The sequence below is a fragment of the Ascaphus truei genome, chromosome 21 (assembly GCF_040206685.1).
Source record: "Ascaphus truei isolate aAscTru1 chromosome 21, aAscTru1.hap1, whole genome shotgun sequence".
Taxonomy (NCBI): domain Eukaryota; kingdom Metazoa; phylum Chordata; class Amphibia; order Anura; family Ascaphidae; genus Ascaphus; species Ascaphus truei.
In genome coordinates, this window is record NC_134503.1 from 4,721,442 (window position 1) to 4,739,371 (window position 17,930).

The following is a 17,930-nucleotide window of genomic DNA, read 5'->3' on the forward strand; positions in this document are numbered from 1 at the left end:
TCCCATCCGTGCCTTAATAATTCCCAGTTTCCTGTTAAAACCTTTCTCTACAAACAGATGAGACAAGAGGAATGCTAAGGCTGCGCTTATAGTGCCGGCGACGTCGGGCCGCGGTCGCTGGAAAAATCAAATTGAGATGACTTCCAGCGATCGCGACCAAGCCGTCGTGTCGCGCTTACTATAAGCGCTCGCGACTGCGTTTGTTTTGGTGTGCTGTCGCCGGCGCCAAAAGCGCAGCCTTGGATCGCAAACGTAGAATCTGTCGCCTGCATTTAATAGGTTGAACTTCATGGATGTGTATCTTTTTTTCTTTTTAAACCTTATCTACTATGTAACTGTAATGCCGGCTTTGGCCAAATTTCTTCCCAGTGGGTCATCTGATTTGCAGTCATATGACAGGAAGTGGAAGGCACAGCAGGCAGCTTTGCCCTTATTGGTGTGGCTCTCCTCTTGACTTTCCCTCTCGCTCTTATCCCCTCCCTCTTCTGGGTTCTGCACTCCTGTGGTCAGACGGTCGCTGGCAGCTACCGCACAATATCCTCGTCATGGCGCTGGTGACAGATGAGCAGATCCAGAAGGTGAGAAAGGTGACAAGTCTTGCTGTAGGACAGGCTATTGACTTCTCTACCCCATTCACACGTGTGTGTGGTCCTCTGCTGAATTCACTTGTGAAGCTTTTCCTCTCGTGCAAGCTTTAAAGCGCGTTGGCAGGAAAAGGGGTCTGCAGGAATAGGATAGTAATTCCAAATATACTGTACATTTGCATAACACCTGACACATTCAGCCCAAAATACATGAGATCTAGTTATTGCTATAGGGATCAGCAATGCATTACAGCAGTGTTTTTCAAAAGGCGTGCCACGAGCATCCCTAGAGGGTTCCTTGCAATTTTCAGATAATTTGTACAAAATACAGAACAATTTACAATGCATCTGATTTCGGATTCGCTATTAGAGAGGGTTGGGGTTCCTTACAATGCATCTTATCTCAGACGCGCTATTAGAGAGGGTTGGGGTTCGTTACAATGCATCTGATCTAAGACACACTTTTAGAGAGGGTTGGGGTTCCTTACAATGCATCTTATTTCAGACGCGCTATTAGAGAGGGTTGGGGTTCGTTACAATGCATCTGATCTAAGACACGCTATTAGAGAGGGTTGGGGTTCGTTACAATGCATCTGATCTCAGATGCGCTATTAGAGAGGGTTGGGGTTCGTTACAATGCATCTTATCTCAGACGCGCTATTAGAGAGGGTTGGGGTTCCTTACAATGCATCTTATCTCAGATGCGCTATTAGAGAGAAGGTTGGGGTTCGTTACTCTGCATCTTATCTCAGACGCGCTATTAGAGAGGGTTGGGGTTCCTTACAATGCATCTTATCTCAGACGCGCTATTAGAGAGAAGGTTGGGGTTCGTTACAATGCATCTTATCTCAGACGGGGCCGCAAACATGGTGTCGGATTTGTGTTAACATTTCCCTGCAAAGTTTTGAGAGTCCTATTTTTTTTATTTTATTTATAACTAGCTGAGAGACCCGGCGTTGCCCGGGATGTAATGTTCCCGTTCCTCTCTCTCCTCCCCCCTCTCTCTGTTTGTCCCCCATTCACATCAATCCAGTCCCCCCCCTCCCTCCCTCCTTTACAGCTTCATGTAGCGTGTGTGCGTCAGTCACTGTGTGTTTGCTCGCGCGTCAGTGAGTCTGAGGCAGAAACACAAACACACACAGACTGACTGACGCACACACAGTCAGTGTGTGCCTCAGTCAGTGTGTGCGTGCGTCAGTCAGGCTTTGTGTGCGCGTCAGTCAGTGTGTGCGTGCGTGCGGCAGTCAGTCAGTGTGTGCGCGCGGGGCGTCAAAGGCAGGGGGGGGCGTCAAAGGCAGGGGGGGGCGTCAAAGGGAGGGGGGGGCGTCAAAGGGAGGGGGGGGGCGTCAAAGGGAGGGGGGGGGCGTCAAAGGGAGGGGGGGGCGTCAAAGGGAGGGGGGGGGCGTCAAAGGGAGGGGGGGGGCGTCAAAGGGAGGGGGGGGGCGTCAAAGGGAGGGGGGGGGCGTCAAAGGGAGGGGGGGGGCGTCAAAGGGAGGGGGGGGGCGTCAAAGGGAGGGGGGGGGCGTCAAAGGGAGGGGGGGGGCGTCAAAGGGAGGGGGGGGGCGTCAAAGGGAGGGGGGGGGCGTCAAAGGGAGGGGGGGGGCGTCAAAGGGAGGGGGGGGGCGTCAAAGGGAGGGGGGGGGCGTCAAAGGGAGGGGGGGGGCGTCAAAGGGAGGGGGGGGCGTCAAAGGGAGGGGGGGGGCGTCAAAGGGAGGGGGGGGCGTCAAAGGGAGGGGGGGGGCGTCAAAGGGAGGGGGGGGCGTCAAAGGGAGGGGGGGGGCGTCAAAGGGAGGGGGGGGCGTCAAAGGGAGGGGGGGGGCGTCAAAGGGAGGGGGGGGGCGTCAAAGGGAGGGGGGGGCGTCAAAGGGAGGGGGGGGGCGTCAAAGGGAGGGGGGGCGTCAAAGGGAGGGGGGGGGCGTCAAAGGGAGGGGGGGGGCGTCAAAGGGAGGGGGGGGCGTCAAAGGGAGGGGGGGCGTCAAAGGGAGGGGGGGCGTCAAAGGGAGGGGGGGGGCGTCAAAGGGAGGGGGGGGGCGTCAAAGGGAGGGGGGGGGCGTCAAAGGGAGGGGGGGGCGTCAAAGGGAGAGGGGGGGGCGTCAAAGGGAGAGGGGGGGGCGTCAAAGGGAGAGGGGGGGGCGTCAAAGGGAGAGGGGGGGGCGTCAAAGGGAGGGGGGGGGGCGTCAAAGGGAGGGGGGGGCGTCAAAGGGAGGGGGGGGGGCGTCAAAGGGAGGGGGGGGGGCGTCAAAGGCATGGATTCCTCCCCCTGCATTTCCTGCAGTGGACAGGAGGGGGGGGGGCAGTGGACAGGAGGGGGGGGGGGGGCAGTGGACAGGAGGGGGGGGCAGTGGACAGGAGGGGGGGGCAGTGGACAGGAGGGGGGGGCAGTGGACAGGAGGGGGGGGCAGTGGACAGGAGGGAGGGGGCAGTGGACAGGAGGGGGGGGGCAGTGGACAGGAGGGGGGGGGCAGTGGACAGGAGGGGGGGGCAGTGGACAGGAGGGGGGGGCAGTGGACAGGAGGGGGGGGCAGTGGACAGGAGGGGGGGGGCAGTGGACAGGAGGGGGGGGCAGTGGACAGGAGGGGGGGGCAGTGGACAGGAGGGGGGGGGCAGTGGACAGGAGGGGGGGGCAGTGGACAGGAGGGGGGGGCAGTGGACAGGAGGGGGGGGCAGTGGACAGGAGGGGGGGGGCAGTGGACAGGAGGGGGGGGCAGTGGACAGGAGGGAGGGGGCAGTGGACAGGAGGGGGGGGCAGTGGACAGGAGGGGGGGCAGTGGACAGGAGGGGGGGCAGTGGACAGGAGGGGGGGGCAGTGGACAGGAGGGGGGGCAGTGGACAGGAGGGGGGGGGCAGTGGACAGGAGGGGGGGGGCAGTGGACAGGAGGGGGGACGCAGTGGACAGGAGGGGGGACGCAGTGGACAGGAGGGGGGGGGCAGTGGACAGGAGGGGGGGGCAGTGGACAGGAGGGGGGGGCAGTGGATAGGAGGGGGGGGCAGTGGATAGGAGGGGGGGGGCAGTGGACAGTGACACACACACACACACACACACCTCAGTTGATGCGCCCTTTCTCAGTTCCGTTTGGCGCCGGAGGTGGGGAGCGACACCTACCTGTACTTCCGGGCGCCGCCACCGTCTGACTCGGCGCCGCGAGGGAGGAAGGGGGTCCGCCATCTTACGCGCCGCGTGGCAGCTGCGGGAAGCGAGGTGATTTGGAGCGGGGAGGGGGGAGAGGTGATTTGGAGCGGGGAGAGGTGATTTGGAGCGGGGAGAGGTGATTTGGAGCGGGGAGAGGTGATGCCGCTGGGGAGGGGGAAGAGGTGATGCCGCTGGGGAGGGGGAAGAGGTGATGCCGCTGGGGAGGAGGAAGAGGTGATGCCGCTGGGGAGGGGGAAGAGGTGATGCCGCTGGGGAGGGGGAAGAGGTGATGCCGCTGGGGAGGGGGAAGAGGTGATGCCGCTGGGGAGGGGGAAGAGGTGATGCCGCTGGGGAGGGGGAAGAGGTGATGCCGCTGGGGAGGGGGAAAAGGTGATTTGGAGAGGGGAGAGAGGTGTGTGTGTGTGTGTGTGTGTGTGTGTGTGTGTGTGTGTGTGTGTGTGTGTGTGTGTGTGTGTGTGTGTGTGTGTGTGTGTGTGTGTGTGTGTGTGTGTGTGTGTTATTTATTTTTTTGGACCTTTGGCCCGTCACTCCGCCTCAGGCCAATGAGAGGTGTGAGGGGCGGGCCAAGGGGGTGGTGTGAGTGTGTGAGGCCAATGAGAGGTGTGCGGGGGCGGGCGGGCCAAGGGACCAATGAGATTGCCGCTAGGGACACCGGACATCCAGCAGGCAGGCATGCATGCAGGCAGGCAGGCAAACATACAGTGCTTTCACTAATATAGTATAAGACTATAGAACAGACAATGTCAGAACATACATATATTGTATCTTGTTGAACATTGTCAACTGACAGTGTTAACAGCCATTTCACATCTTTTCAGTTTGTACATTGAACATAAACATACCAAATATAAAAGTATAATTAAAAAGGGAATAAGGGGAAGGGAAAGGGGGGGGGGGGGAGGGAAGGGGGTTGGTGGGAGTCCTATTTTTTTAAACTAGAGTCCCATATGCTTTATGTATCACCCCCTCCCCCACCCAAACACACTTTTAGACATGTGAAGAGAAAGCTGTGCACACACAATGGGCACCCCTGAGATACCTGGGAAATATGCGAATAAGACATCCTCCCCACCTCTGCTCTGGGTTCCTGTGGTCTCGCAGATACCGCCCCTTCTCCTGTACGGTCTCTGTCTTATTAGTCGCTCTCTCCCCTTCCTATTCGCCTTCTCTCCACCTCCTCTCCCTCAGTGTCCATGCTGATTCTTTAAATCCCCGGTTATCCGGAGATCTGAGCCTTCCCACGGGACGGGTAATGGGGAGGAAATGGGATCTATTGATCTTCCACATGTGTTTGGGAAAACGGTTATCACACCTGATCTACAATGACTTGTAACTACTGCGGAGCTTCACTAGATTGATTGTAAGCTCTGCGGGGCAGGGACTCCTTTTCCTAATGCACTGCATTCTGCATTGATGCTGAAGGGGTTAATGCCATGAATTGCGGTTCATCCTCCCCCTGGCAGCTAAGCTGTCGACTTGCTGAGGACGACTAAGGGATTATTTCAATGGCTGGGATGATCGGAAATATATATGTATATTGTGACACTGACTCATTCCTTGTCTCTTAATAACCATTGTACCTTAACCCAGGGGTTCTCAACTCCAGTCCTCAAGACCCCCCAAAAGGTCAGGTTTTCAGGATATCCCGGCTTCAGCACAGGGGGCTCGTCGACTGAGCCTCTGATTAAGCCACCTGTGCTGAAGCTGGGGTATCCTGAAATCCTGAGCTGTTGGGTGGTCTTAAGCACCCCAGCCTTAACCCATTCAGAGATCCAGTTGAACGTTTGGGAGACCCGTTGATGTAGAGCCATCTTTTGAAGGTCCTATTCAATTTCTGATTTTGTACAATAATTGCTTCATAATTGTCCCCGGTCCATGTCATTTTGTGAACAGCTGATCCTCCGCTGGATAGCAAACCCCCTATAAAAGCAGTGGGGTTTGTATCTTCCGTGATCCATTACTGGACGTCGATCTCCAGAATCTAGTGGACACATCTCATAATAACGGAGCAGCCAAACATACTAGAGAAGATGGCTGTGGGGCATTGATTAGTTTGTGTGCGCCCATGTCCTAACCCGAAATGTCTGAATCTGCGCCAGCAGCGACAACAGTTATTCTTAGTGGCGCACTAATAGGCTGCGTTGGGGGTACCGATGGTAATGAAATGTGCTTAAGGTTTCTGCGATCTAGAAAAAAGTGCGTCTGAATCATACGCCAAGTTCAACGGAATAAACCTTAAAAGACTCAGTAGCAGTTTCCCCTGCTCTGCTTTTCTTTTGCCCCTTCCCCCCCCCCCTTATTTTTTACATGTAGTGGAAGCAGGGGGTCTCCGGAGATGATCCACATTAATTTCACGTCCGGGGACCCTCTGGTTGCAGAGAAAGGTGCTGCCTGTACTGTTCCTTCCTGGGGAAACAAAATGGAGGTTTAAATCTCACGCGCCACACGGGCCAATAGAAAGTGGCAACGTCCTCTGTCGCTGTTTCCTATTGGTCGGCATGACTCGTGGGATTTAAACCTCTGGGAAATTCCGGCGGCATTAAAAGTGTTAATTTGACAAGCAAAAGCTAAAATTCATAACATCTACACTAAAAATGGCTCAGTATCTCACAACCCCAAAATTATAAGTGATGCATTTAGGGACTACTCCACATCCCTTTACAATCTACCAGGCCCAGGGGGAGACTCGGCTAAAGAGAAAAGAGCAATAAAGATTCGAAATTATCTAGCAGAATGCCGACTCCCCACTCTAGGCCCAAATTACATCACAAACCTTGAAAAAACTATAGAGCCCCTGGAAATTATGGAAGCAATAAAATCCCTGAAAATTGGGAAGGCCCCTGGTCCGGATGGATTTTCTAATCTTTATTATAAGAAATATTCCACAACTCTCCTCCCATTTCTTACCAAAGTATTTAATGAGATGCTACTAGGCCTTCCCTCTCCTAGAGATATGCTTCAAGCTACCATAGTGGTAATCCCTAAAGAGGGGAAAGATCCTCTGTTGTGTTCTAGCTACAGACCTATTTCACTGTTAAATACAGACCTAAAACTATACGCAAAGATCCTGGCCAACAGATTAAATAGTATCCTCCCTAAATTGGTTCATCCGGACCAGGTGCGGTTTGTCCTGGGCAGACAAGTCAACGGCCACTGTGAGGACGAACAACTCGTTGTCTGACACCTTTTCAATATTAAATGGAACTAGGCAGGGTTGTCCGCTGTCACCTTTGTTGTTTGCCTTAGCCATAGAACCATTAGCATGCCAGATAAGGATGAACCCCAATATTGCAGGTATTTCTGTTGGCCAGGAAGAATTCAAAATAGCTCTTTTTGCGGACGATATACTATTGACTCTCTCAAAACCTCTCACTTCCCTTCCTAACCTTTTTCATGTTCTATCAGAATTCGGCTCCCTTTCAGGTTATAAAATTAATCATTCCAAATCCATGGCCCTTAGTTTAAATCTCCCTAAAGAATTAGTAAAATTACTCCAACTAAATTTTGACTTTAAATGGAATACGAACCATATAAATATCTAGGGGTTCAATTAACAAAAGATTATTCAACTTTATACAACGCAAATTTTAAACCCTTTTTCGACCAGATAGTCAAGGACTTAGCCACTTGGAACCCATATATAATATCCTGGTTTGGGAGAATAACCACTATTAAAATTAATATTTTACCTCGACTCCTCTACCTCTTCCAAACCCTCCCGGTTAAAATCTGTCAGAAAGATCTAAATAATATTCAGAAGAAAATGTTGAAGTTTGTCTGGCAAAACAGGCGACCCAGAGTCCGCAAAGATATTCTTTATAAGTCCAAATCTGAAGGAGGCTTAGCTCTTCCGAACTTACAAAACTACTATAGAGCAGCTCAATTAGGGCAACTTGTTAGCTGGCATGCAAACCCAACCGAGAGGAGGTGGGTCGAGATAGAGGATTTGATTTGTTCCCCATGCAAAATAAAAAAAATCTTCTCTGGCTCAATAAAAAGTCTAGATCACCCGAGAGTTTCAAGAACCCGGTGATATCCTTTACCTGTAATCTCTGGGACTCCCTCAAATCCAAGTTTCAACTAACCGGTACCCCTTCCCTCATGCAACCCCTATTCTCGGACCCCTCCCTTCCTTTTTACACAGGAAACCCGCTCTCCCATACCTGGGTTCAAAAAGGACTCACGAGAGTCAAGGATATTCTCACCCAAGGGAAAGTCCCCCCATTCGCTTCACTACAAACAAATCATGATATCCCCTCCTCCGAATTCTTCAGATTTCTCCAGGTTAGGCACTATATCCAATCAGTCTACAAATCAAGGCACCCCCAGGCTTTAACTTTGTATGAGGACTGGTGTCTACACCAGCCCCACACAAAGGGCACTATCTCCAGAATATATCACAGTTTATCCTCTATCAAGAGCAATCAAACCCCCGATAAATATATGGTATCCTGGGAAAAGGATCTTAACGTCTGTATAGATCTCGATATTTGGAAAGACATCTGGGAAGCTGCCTCCAAAAATTCATCGTGCTTTGTAATTAAAGAGAATATTTACAAGTTAATATTCAGATGGTATATGACTCCTGCCAGGCTGCACTCTTTTCTCCCAGGCGTCTCCCCTCTGTGCTGGTGTGGGTTGTGGTGAAGTGGGGAATATTCTGCATATATTCTGGTCATGTCCCAAAATCCAACAAACATGGACGGAAGTGTTCACCTTAATACACAAGATCCTAGAAATCACTGTCCCACATGACCCAGGATATATATTGCTAGGAAAGCCAATGGCCAATATTCCCCCCCCCCCCCCAAAAAAGCTAGAGTACTAGCCCAAATGTTAAATGCTACACGTGTACAATTGCCAAAAATTGGAAACAACCTGCCCCCCCATCCTTAAACCAAATAAATAACAACATTTGGCATATAATCTATATGGAAAAACTCTCGGCCTATCTGAACGGCTCTACCTCGCAATTCTCTGAGATTTGGGCTCCTTGGTTTCGCCATGCAGGTATATCCCCATATATAGATTAGAATACTTGGAACAGAGTGATACATGTGGTAATTAAATTGTTGTGTACAGTGCTATATTGTTACAAATGCTACCCCTTCCCCCCCCCCCTCCCTGATCCCCCCTTTATGTGTTATGTGTTTTGTTTACTTTTATTTCGTATGTACAAAAAATGCTCAATAAAAATTTAAGTAATAAAAATAAAACAAAAGTGTTAATTTGACTCTGCATGAACGGCTCATTATATAGGTTATAAAATAGTATTTTCAAAGTACGGCTATTATAAATAACAATACACTAATAACATATTTAGTAATGCGAGTTATAAATACGACCATACACACTTCTATTTTCATTGTATCAATCTGGTATTCATCCTGAGGCGATGCGTCCAAAATAATATTAAGCAGCATACTATGCGTCATGTATGACATCTTTATACATACAGGTCGGTATTACTTTTTAGCACAAAAACAAACATACTGGACCCTTGGTTGTTTCTTTTAAACAAACCACTCCAGGATCACACAAGGGCTACAAACAAGCGAATTACCCATATTTCCACTGCGACAAGATGCGCCATCGCGAGTCTATGGAAGCAGGACAAACTCCCACCAATCGTGTCTATTAGACACAAGCTGTGGTTTATTTGTATGATGGAAAAACGGACGAGCTTCCTTAATGATACATACCAAAATTTCCAAAAAGTCTGGTTTCCCTGGATAGCTCACGCTATAGACCCGGACTCTCTGAGCCTATAACCCCCGAGATCAACTAGCCCCACTCCTCTCCCGTAGAAAGTTTAGATGTTTCCCCATCGCCCATCCACAGAATATTTATTATGTCCTATTGGTATCTATTTAAGGTCCTCGGACCGGCTTTTTTTATCCCAGTCAAATAAACTCCAACATGTTATTCATTCCCACCACTCGACCTCAAAACTGTTTACAGTATTAAGAATTGTTGACTCACCATGCTGCTGTCCCGCCCCGTCTCCCCCCTTTTTTTTGGTATGTACCCCCTCCCCCCCTCTTGAATGTTTTACTTTCTGTATACTTCTGCTTGAAAACCCAATAAAAATGTTGTTTTAAAAATAAATAAATAAAACAACATACTGGGTTAGAACTCAACGACTGATCCACTGATTGAGCCACCTGTGCTGAAGCTGGGATATCCTTAAAACCTAGTGGTGGCCCTTGAGGACTGGAGTTGGCCACCCCTGTCAGAGAGCCAGGTGCAATGAGCCCATGTATGTGGTGCTGGGAAATCAGGTGATGGGGCAGCCGGAAAGTGGCCTGGATATAAGAGTAGGTTATGGACCCCTGACGCGTTTCCTCTTTGTAGTTCCGGGAGGATGGATTTCTGGTTTTGGAGGGGGTTTTCCGCCCCCGGGAGTGCGAGGTCATGAGACAGGAGATTGAGGGGATACTGCGGGACATGGATGTTCCACCTCACTGTCGCACAGAGTTCTCCACACAGCAGGAGGAGCAGCTAAAGGCTCAGGTGTGAGGGGGGGGGGGGGGCGGGAGGGGTGCTGCTCCCACATGACATCACTTTATATCATAACGTATTGTTTCATATACATATCCTGCATCTTTTAAACTGCATGTTTCAGGCTACAATACTCCTGCACTGCCCCATAAGGCTACGGCTGTCTCACATTTTAATCTGGTCTGTAACTGTTACATACGCCTATAATATATATTATCTGTAACTGTAACATACACCTATAATATATATATTATCTGTAACTGTTACATACACCTATAATATATATTATCTGTAACTGTTACATACGCCTATAATATTTATATTATCTGTAACTGTTACATACACCTATAATATATATATTATCTGTAACTGTTACATACACCTATAATATATATTATCTGTAACTGTTACATACGCCTATAATATATATTATCTGTAACTGTTACATACGCCTATAATATATATTATCTGTAACTGTTACATACACCTATAATATACATCTTCTCTAACTGTGCATGCAATGTCTTGTACATAATGTATAACCCTGTTCATTAATGTAACTATGTATTTGTAACCATGTATTATTTGTCATCTTAACGCTGTGCCCAGGACATACTTGAAAGCGAGAGGTAACTCTCAATGCATTAATGGTAATCAATGAAGAGTTATGTGTGCACACCTATAAATGTATAATATAAGCAATGTACTTGCGATTTGAGGTACCGGTGCTCTGTGGTTCAGGGAAAAAACCTGTCTGGTGTAATTTCAAAGTATATGAACAAAGTGGAGGATCCAGGGCACTACGGATTTAGAAAAGAAATGTATTCTAGGCACAGTGTGTGTGTGTGTGTGTGTGTGTGTGTGTGTGTGTGTGTGTGTGTGTGTGTGTGTGTGTGTGTGTGTGTGTGTGTGTGTGTGTGTGTGTGTGTGTGTGTGTGTGTGTGTGTGTGTGTGTGTGTGTGTGTGTGTGTGCCCCCCTTTGTTCATTTACTTCCTGGTAAAACATTTTTATAAATAAGTAAAATAAATAAATAATATGCATCCAACTTGTGCTGTTAGGAAGGCATTAAGCTTCACACATATTGTAATGTAAACGTAATGTTATTTATTAAATATTTTACCAGGAAATAATACAGTGAGAGTTACCTCTCGTTTTCAAGTATGTCGTGGGCACAGAGTTAAGATGACAAATAATACATGGTTACAAATACAGTTACATTAAGTGAGCAGGGTATGTATGATATTCTGTAATGAAAACCTGCCCCAGGCCTGAGTTTGCGTCGTCTCCAATACGTCTTATGATTCCGTCAAGCGATTCCCACGCTTTTAAGATTTGATGCTGAACATTTACAAAAAAATACTGCACGTCAAAGCAAGTTTATTTTCCGTTTGTCTTGCTACGTCCGTGCACTGTATCTGCTTTCTCCCCCAGTCCATTCCCACAGCGGTGTGTAACCCCTCTCTCATGTCTCTGGCAGGGAAGTACGGATTATTTCCTCAGCAGCGGGGATCAGATCCGTTTCTTCTTTGAGAAAGGGGTGTTTGATGAGAGAGGTAACGTGTTGTTCTGCTGTGTGGCCTCGAGGAGGGGTTCCCTCTCTCAGCTGGGCTAGGACTCATTGCTAAGGGGGTGGTAACTCTCACCGCCCTTCCGTAGCGGGCGATTTATTGCTTTGTTAAAACATTGTAACAGCCCTTTAGAGACATGTTAAATCTCCTTTCTTCTTGTGAGAGTTATAAATCGCAGCACTCACGTTTTTGGTAGATAAAGAAGTTTTATTCTTCAAACTTAACTGATAGACATATGGTATTTACATCAACATGACATGCGTTCTCCTAGATGGTTAGTGGAGGCTGTTCTCTCCTCTGGAGACTGTCTAACCTTGCTCTAGACGAGTGTCTTATACACAAAATATTACAAGCGTAGGCAGATTCTATTCTAAGTATATTTCTACAAAGGGACCCAACAAGATCCTTTGTCTACCTGACACTCAATGAATATCTTTCTACGTACAAGGAATTCAACCTTCTTCTACTCTGAAGAGCTATCCTCGTCTAGAGCAGGGGGGGGCAAACTTTTCCCTGTGCGCACCCCTGCCTGCTCTCCTCGGTTCCTCGCGCCACCCCCCCCCCTCTGCTCAACCCCGGTGTCAAATGATGCGTGGGGTCATGTCACGTCGCCATGGTAACGTGACGTCACTTGGCCCTCGGCATCATTTGACCGGGTTACCATGACGATGCATCGCTGGAAGCCAAGGTAAGTTATTTACAGGGGCCTTGCAGGGCCCCCCCCGGCATGTCATTTAATTGCTTTGGTGGAGAGCGCGGGACCTCTGTAACTGCCGCGCCCCTCCCCCCCAGAAATCGGGGGCGTGCTCCCCCACTCTATAGCTAACCTCGGCAGCTGTCAATCTATTCAAACATACACTGTTTTTAGGGGGTTGGAAGAGAGACTAGGACAGGGATTCTTACAAAACGCCCGAGATATTTAGAAAGTAGAATAGCCACCAAGGAAATGATGGAGTGGAAAGTTCATAATTAGACTTGGGACATTCACTCCGTTTTCTGTTCCTCAGGTGACTTTCTGGTGACCAGAGAGAGATCTGTGAATAAAATTGGACACGGTGAGCGTACCATTCCCTGAAATGATCCTTCTGCCATTCTGGGGTGGGAGGTTAGGGACAGAAAAACTTCCTCATCAATACTAGCGGGGTCCATGCGACATATAGGGGGGGCTGGGGGGGGGGTCTCTGAGACACATTTAGTGTAACACGCTCATGTTTCCTCTCCCAGCTTTACACGCTCATGTTCCTATATTCAGAGAGGTGACTCATTCGCCCCAGGTCCAGGTGAGCAGCCAGGCTGGGGGTTCATCCATATTAGCGGGCGAGATGGCAATTCTGTATCTGATCCTCCTGTCTGTGCCTTACTGTAGGAGTTGAGTCACAGGCTGGGCCTTGTGAAGCCAGTGATAGTGCAAAGCATGTACATATTCAAAGTAAGTATCATATCAGCACCAACATTTCTAGGCTTGTTTAACTGCTCTATGTAATATTTCATAGTCTCCTTGTACGAGTCACAGCAGAGGTTACTGTTTTCTGTGTCTAATGATGTTCCCTCTTGTAAGATAAGCAAATGTATAAACCTAAGGATTTATGCACTAACTGGGAGCACATGCATTAACGCGAGTGGAGTTGCCGTGAGTGGCACAGCGACCTCCGTTAGTGAATAATGCGCTTATAGTGTCGCGGCAAAACAAATGTATTGCCGCCGTCGCGTGTGCTTATAGTAAGCGCGATGAAGCGACGTGGCGTCTCGAAATTTGGAAGCCGGTCAAATTTTGATTTGTCAGAGGCTATCGCTACGTGACAGCGTCTGAACCAATCAATGGCCAGGTCGCGGGTGACGTCATCAGTCGCGCGCACTATAAGCGCGGCCTAAAACCCACAGAGTGCGAAGCCCCTCTCTTTATTCCAGGTTGTAATGAGCAGAAGTATGATTCCAGTGAAGTGTTTGGCATTGCAGTGCCCGCGTGATGGATTAATATTAACCATGATCTTTTTGTTTTACAGCAGCCTGGCATTGGGGGTGAAGGTATGAGCTGGGGGGTCTTTCTGTACAGAAATGGGGAGGGATAAGAATAAGTGCCTAACGCTGTCACCACTCACTCATTAACCTTTTATGTTGGTGGATGCTCTAAGCCAGCTCCAGTCCCATGGGCCACCAACAAGTCAGGTTAAGGGTATCCCGGCTTCAGCACAGGTGGCTCAGTCAATGACACTACCACCTGTGCTGAAGCAGGGATATCCCTAATACCAAGCCTGTTGGTAGCCCTTGGGGACTGGAGTTGGCCGCCCCTGCTATAAAGACATTGAGAATCCCTGTGCAAATGAGAGCAGGACTTGCATAACCCAACTGGGTTCTTGAGGCAGAGGATGATATTGACAAGTGAAATCCAATATTAAAATCCCTGTTCCCAGAAAGAGCTCAAGCATCTGCTGCTCGGACCTGTGACTTTCCATTGTTATACCCATTGTTTACCTCTCAGCCATCCCACTCATTGCTTCTTCATCTTTCTGGCCTCCAGTGACCCCGCACCAGGACGCCACGTTTCTGCACACGGAGCCGCTCGGACGGATCACAGGGTTCTGGATCCCTGTGGAGGACGCAACGGAAAGAAACGGCTGCCTGTGGTTCATTCCAGGTTCCCACCGCGGTGAGAAACCACATGGACCTTCACCAGGACCTCAGGGGGCTCCATACATAGATCGGCTCTGACAACGTGACAGACCACATTTGCATCCCCTGTCTCTCTAAATCCTATCAAATCTTTGCGTAATATTGTATTAATATATTTCGGTTTGGATAGTTACAGTGTACACAGCAGCAGATTGAATTTCCCAGGAACTTGTCCCTTAGCTTACAATCTAATGTTAGGTTTCTGGGACACAGAGATAAAGACCCATATTTACAAATCCGTCTTCTACATAAGACCCTTTCATGTCAATGAGAAGTAAGGTGTCTTCGTTTCAGAAGGTCACTATGGGCCAAAGTGGCTTCCCAAAGTTACAAAGAGCAGACACTGTGGTTGAAAGGACTATTTATATTGCCTTTACCACTCTACCATCTCCATTCTCTTACTGGGAGAAAGTTTAGGTGTTTTGGGGTGTGTAGGTATATTCAGCAGCTCGTTTTACTTCGGCATATCTACATTTTATGGGAATCCCAACATGCGACATGGATTTATATTCTCTTACCGGTTTTTAAATATTAGTTTTTGTCTGAGGACTGAGGTTGGCCACTCCTGCTGTAAATCTATCTGCTGCTAATTGCTATATTCTCCACTGCACTCTTCACTACGGCCCCGTTTCTCACAGCTGGGATCTCTCGGCGTATGGTCCGTAGCCCGCTGGGTATCGTCCCTCGCACACAGTTCCTTGGAGAAGAGCAGATCTACAGAGAGGATCTGTTTGTGCCGGCCCCAGTCACAAAAGGTGTGTCTTACGTCTTAGGAGGTTTCCTACCAGGACTATCTGCGGTGCATTTATATTCAGGGCTGCAGGTTTATGGCTGGATCCGGCTCTCAAACTCCCTTTATCTGCAAACTGTCCCAATCTGCAAATTAAACCTACTGTGCTATTCAGCGACGGTCGCTGGTGTAACCCCCTCCTTGCTCGGCCCAAAGGAGTGTTACATCGAGGTGGTGTGAGTAGGTGCAGGTGTTTAACTTTCTCAGGGTGTTGGCATCCGTGTAGGCTGGTGTAAGCGGTACATCTAATACAAGGCGCCAGGAACTTTATTAGACAAACAAGTTCTTTATTCACTGAAGTCCCACAGTCTTCATCCCTGGGTGCTCAGGCAGCACCCCAGGGAGGCACATGGCTTGTCACCTTACTCATACTTTTTAGTGGATAAACGGCAATCCCTTGCTGATGATTTCAGGCTTTCCAGCAGCCTGCCAGGGCTCTATGTAGGGTGCACCTTCTATCCAGGATCCCATCTTCCTATCACCCTGTGCATATCCCTGCTAGTCCCTAATCTGGCTGGCCAGCGTGCTGTTTGGGCTTGTATGTAGGCAAGTCCCCTGTGTGACACTGGGCCCTTCTTGAGGAATCCCCTGGCATGGTTGTCATGCACATTCTCTTTAGGATAGTAGGGTAGTAGGATGCTCCCCCCCCCTCCATTATAAGTGGCCTTTGTTATGGGACACTTTTCCCTAAATGAAAAATAATAAAGGTGACCATGCTCACTAACATGCCTACACAAGTAAAGACATACAGTATATACAGTGAGGCTCCACTCCTCTTATCCTCCAGGAACCTAAGGGCCTAGGAGCTTCTGCAGCTCTATTTACACCCTGCTGTGAGGTCACCATTCCCCTGGATCCTGGGGGAGGGGTTTGGCTGTTCAGTATTTCTGACCCAGGAGGCAGACTTAACATCTAGGTGGGTGGCGCTAAAAGTATACGTGGTGTCCTATACTAATGGACAGTATGAAAACCTTCTTTAAAGTGGGCGTGGCTACGCTTCTGCTGAGCTACTTTGCAACAACCCATGCAGTTAACCCTTTAGGGGCCGTAACTCCTTAACTGCCCATAGTAACTTCCAGAGTGGTGGGGGGGGGGGGGGAAGAGGGGGGTGGACTGAGGGGTGTTACACTGGTTATTGTCACTTGTATACCAGTATCTTCTGCTGGACCTGGATGTGATGATTTCTTGTGTTGCTGCTCATAAAACAGGGGGACTGGTTCTCATTCACGGAGAGGTTGTCCACCAGAGTCACCTGAACAGCTCCCTGTGCTCTCGTCACGCCTACTCCTTCCACGTGATGGAAGCAGAAGGCACCACATGGAGCCCTGAAAACTGGTGAGAGGCCGGAAACAGCCCAACGGAGCCAGGACTCTACTAGTCGTCCTGGGTAGTCTCTGCGCCATCTTGTACTGATTCTTACAAGGGGACCGCTACCTTATTCCTTCAGAAATCCCCAGAAAAAGGTGCACAATTCGTGAAGAAACCAACTAGAACATTGGTGGAGTTCATTTAAAAAATAAAATAAAAAATCTAATAAAATTAATGTTTCAGCCACTCCGATGCACTTACCGCTTGTTACATTGTTGCTGCAATGAAAACAAGAAAAGTGTTTCGTAAAAACACAATTAGATATACATAGATTTTCATCTGGGAAAGAAACGCACTCATCTGTGCGCACGGAGTCACAGAGGAGAAGAACGCCTGTGGGAATAATGTGTGTTTGTTTTGATATAATGAAGTGGCTTTATCTGCCCTCTGGAGGTTGTATGGGTTTTCAGTCTTCTTGTGTGTACCTTTATGGTAGTTTTCTGATGAATAAGGGAGTTATAACCCCCTGATTTAGGTGTACACCAAATTACATAGAGACTACGGTGAGATAACCAAGTCCTGTACTTCTTGATCCTGTACCTGGGAGGCTACAGATTGTGGGAATGGTTGGCAGAGGCTGTGGTAGATGTATTTTTTTTCCGATGAAGTAAAAATACTCTGCTAAAAGTGTGGAGTAAATTATATTTCATAAGGAGTATGACTATACACACACACACGTGACACTGGAGGGTCAACCACAGGACAGACTCTTAAATCCCCGATGGAGGCAGAGCTGTCAGTCACCGCTCTGCTCTCGTACATCGTGCCCCACAATGCCTGGCGTAGCACTACTCAATGCATTGTGGGACGCGATTTTGGAGAGCAGAGTGGCAATTGACAGCGCTGCCTCCATGGGGGTTTGTCTCGCTGCCTCTTATCTATAGAAGTTACAAATAATGTTAATTTAGAGGGGTTCTTGGCATCCAAGATGCGTTAATGTGAACTCTTGTGGACAGGCAATAATCTCTACCTATATCCAATTGTGACTGCTCTCTTCTTCTCCAGGTTACAGCCGACTCCGGAGCTGCCCTTCCCATCTCTGTACACATGAGAAGGCCCTCTTATGAGGAGATTAGTGTTTTATAGCCCTATTTCTATATGGTGTAAAGAAAGCAAAGACGAACAAAACCTTGATAGCAATAACATCAACCACAAGTGCTGTATTGTGTTTCATAGCATAATCAATAAACGTGCAATCGTGTCTCCCTACACAATCTTATTTGTGCAGAACATCCTCTACCTTCCACCAAATGTTCTTCCTGTTTGGACTGTTCCGAAAACTCTGAGACAAACCGTG

General features: G+C 48.7%; 1 protein-coding gene across 2 annotated transcripts; it reads left to right on the forward strand.

The window, feature by feature from the left end:
* The first annotated feature begins 407 nt into the window (after positions 1-407).
* PHYHD1 (phytanoyl-CoA dioxygenase domain containing 1) lies at positions 408-17,863 on the forward strand. 2 transcript variants are annotated; one of them, XM_075578625.1, is made up of 11 exons: positions 417-578; positions 10,090-10,248; positions 11,715-11,790; positions 12,813-12,860; positions 13,030-13,085; positions 13,172-13,234; positions 13,809-13,830; positions 14,324-14,452; positions 15,114-15,230; positions 16,474-16,600; positions 17,639-17,860. In XM_075578625.1, the coding sequence occupies exons 1-11, from the start codon at positions 546-548 to the stop codon at positions 17,682-17,684; spliced, it is 876 nt and encodes a 291-aa protein (XP_075434740.1). In that variant the 5' UTR covers positions 417-545; the 3' UTR covers positions 17,685-17,860. The 2 variants fall into 2 exon arrangements, with proteins under 2 accessions (XP_075434741.1, XP_075434740.1); XM_075578626.1 differs by lacking the exon at positions 16,474-16,600 and having other exon boundaries at positions 408-578; positions 17,639-17,863.
* The last annotated feature ends 67 nt before the right edge of the window (positions 17,864-17,930 follow it).

Coding starts and splice junctions, on each gene's coding strand:
- PHYHD1 (XM_075578625.1), top strand. CDS start 546: ATGGCGCTGGTGACAGATGAGCAGATCCAGAAG. Junction 12,861..13,029: donor TGTGAATAAAATTGGACACG/GTGAGCGTACCA, acceptor TTCCTCTCCCAG/CTTTACACGCTCATGTTCCT. Junction 15,231..16,473: donor GCCGGCCCCAGTCACAAAAG/GTGTGTCTTACG, acceptor CTCATAAAACAG/GGGGACTGGTTCTCATTCAC.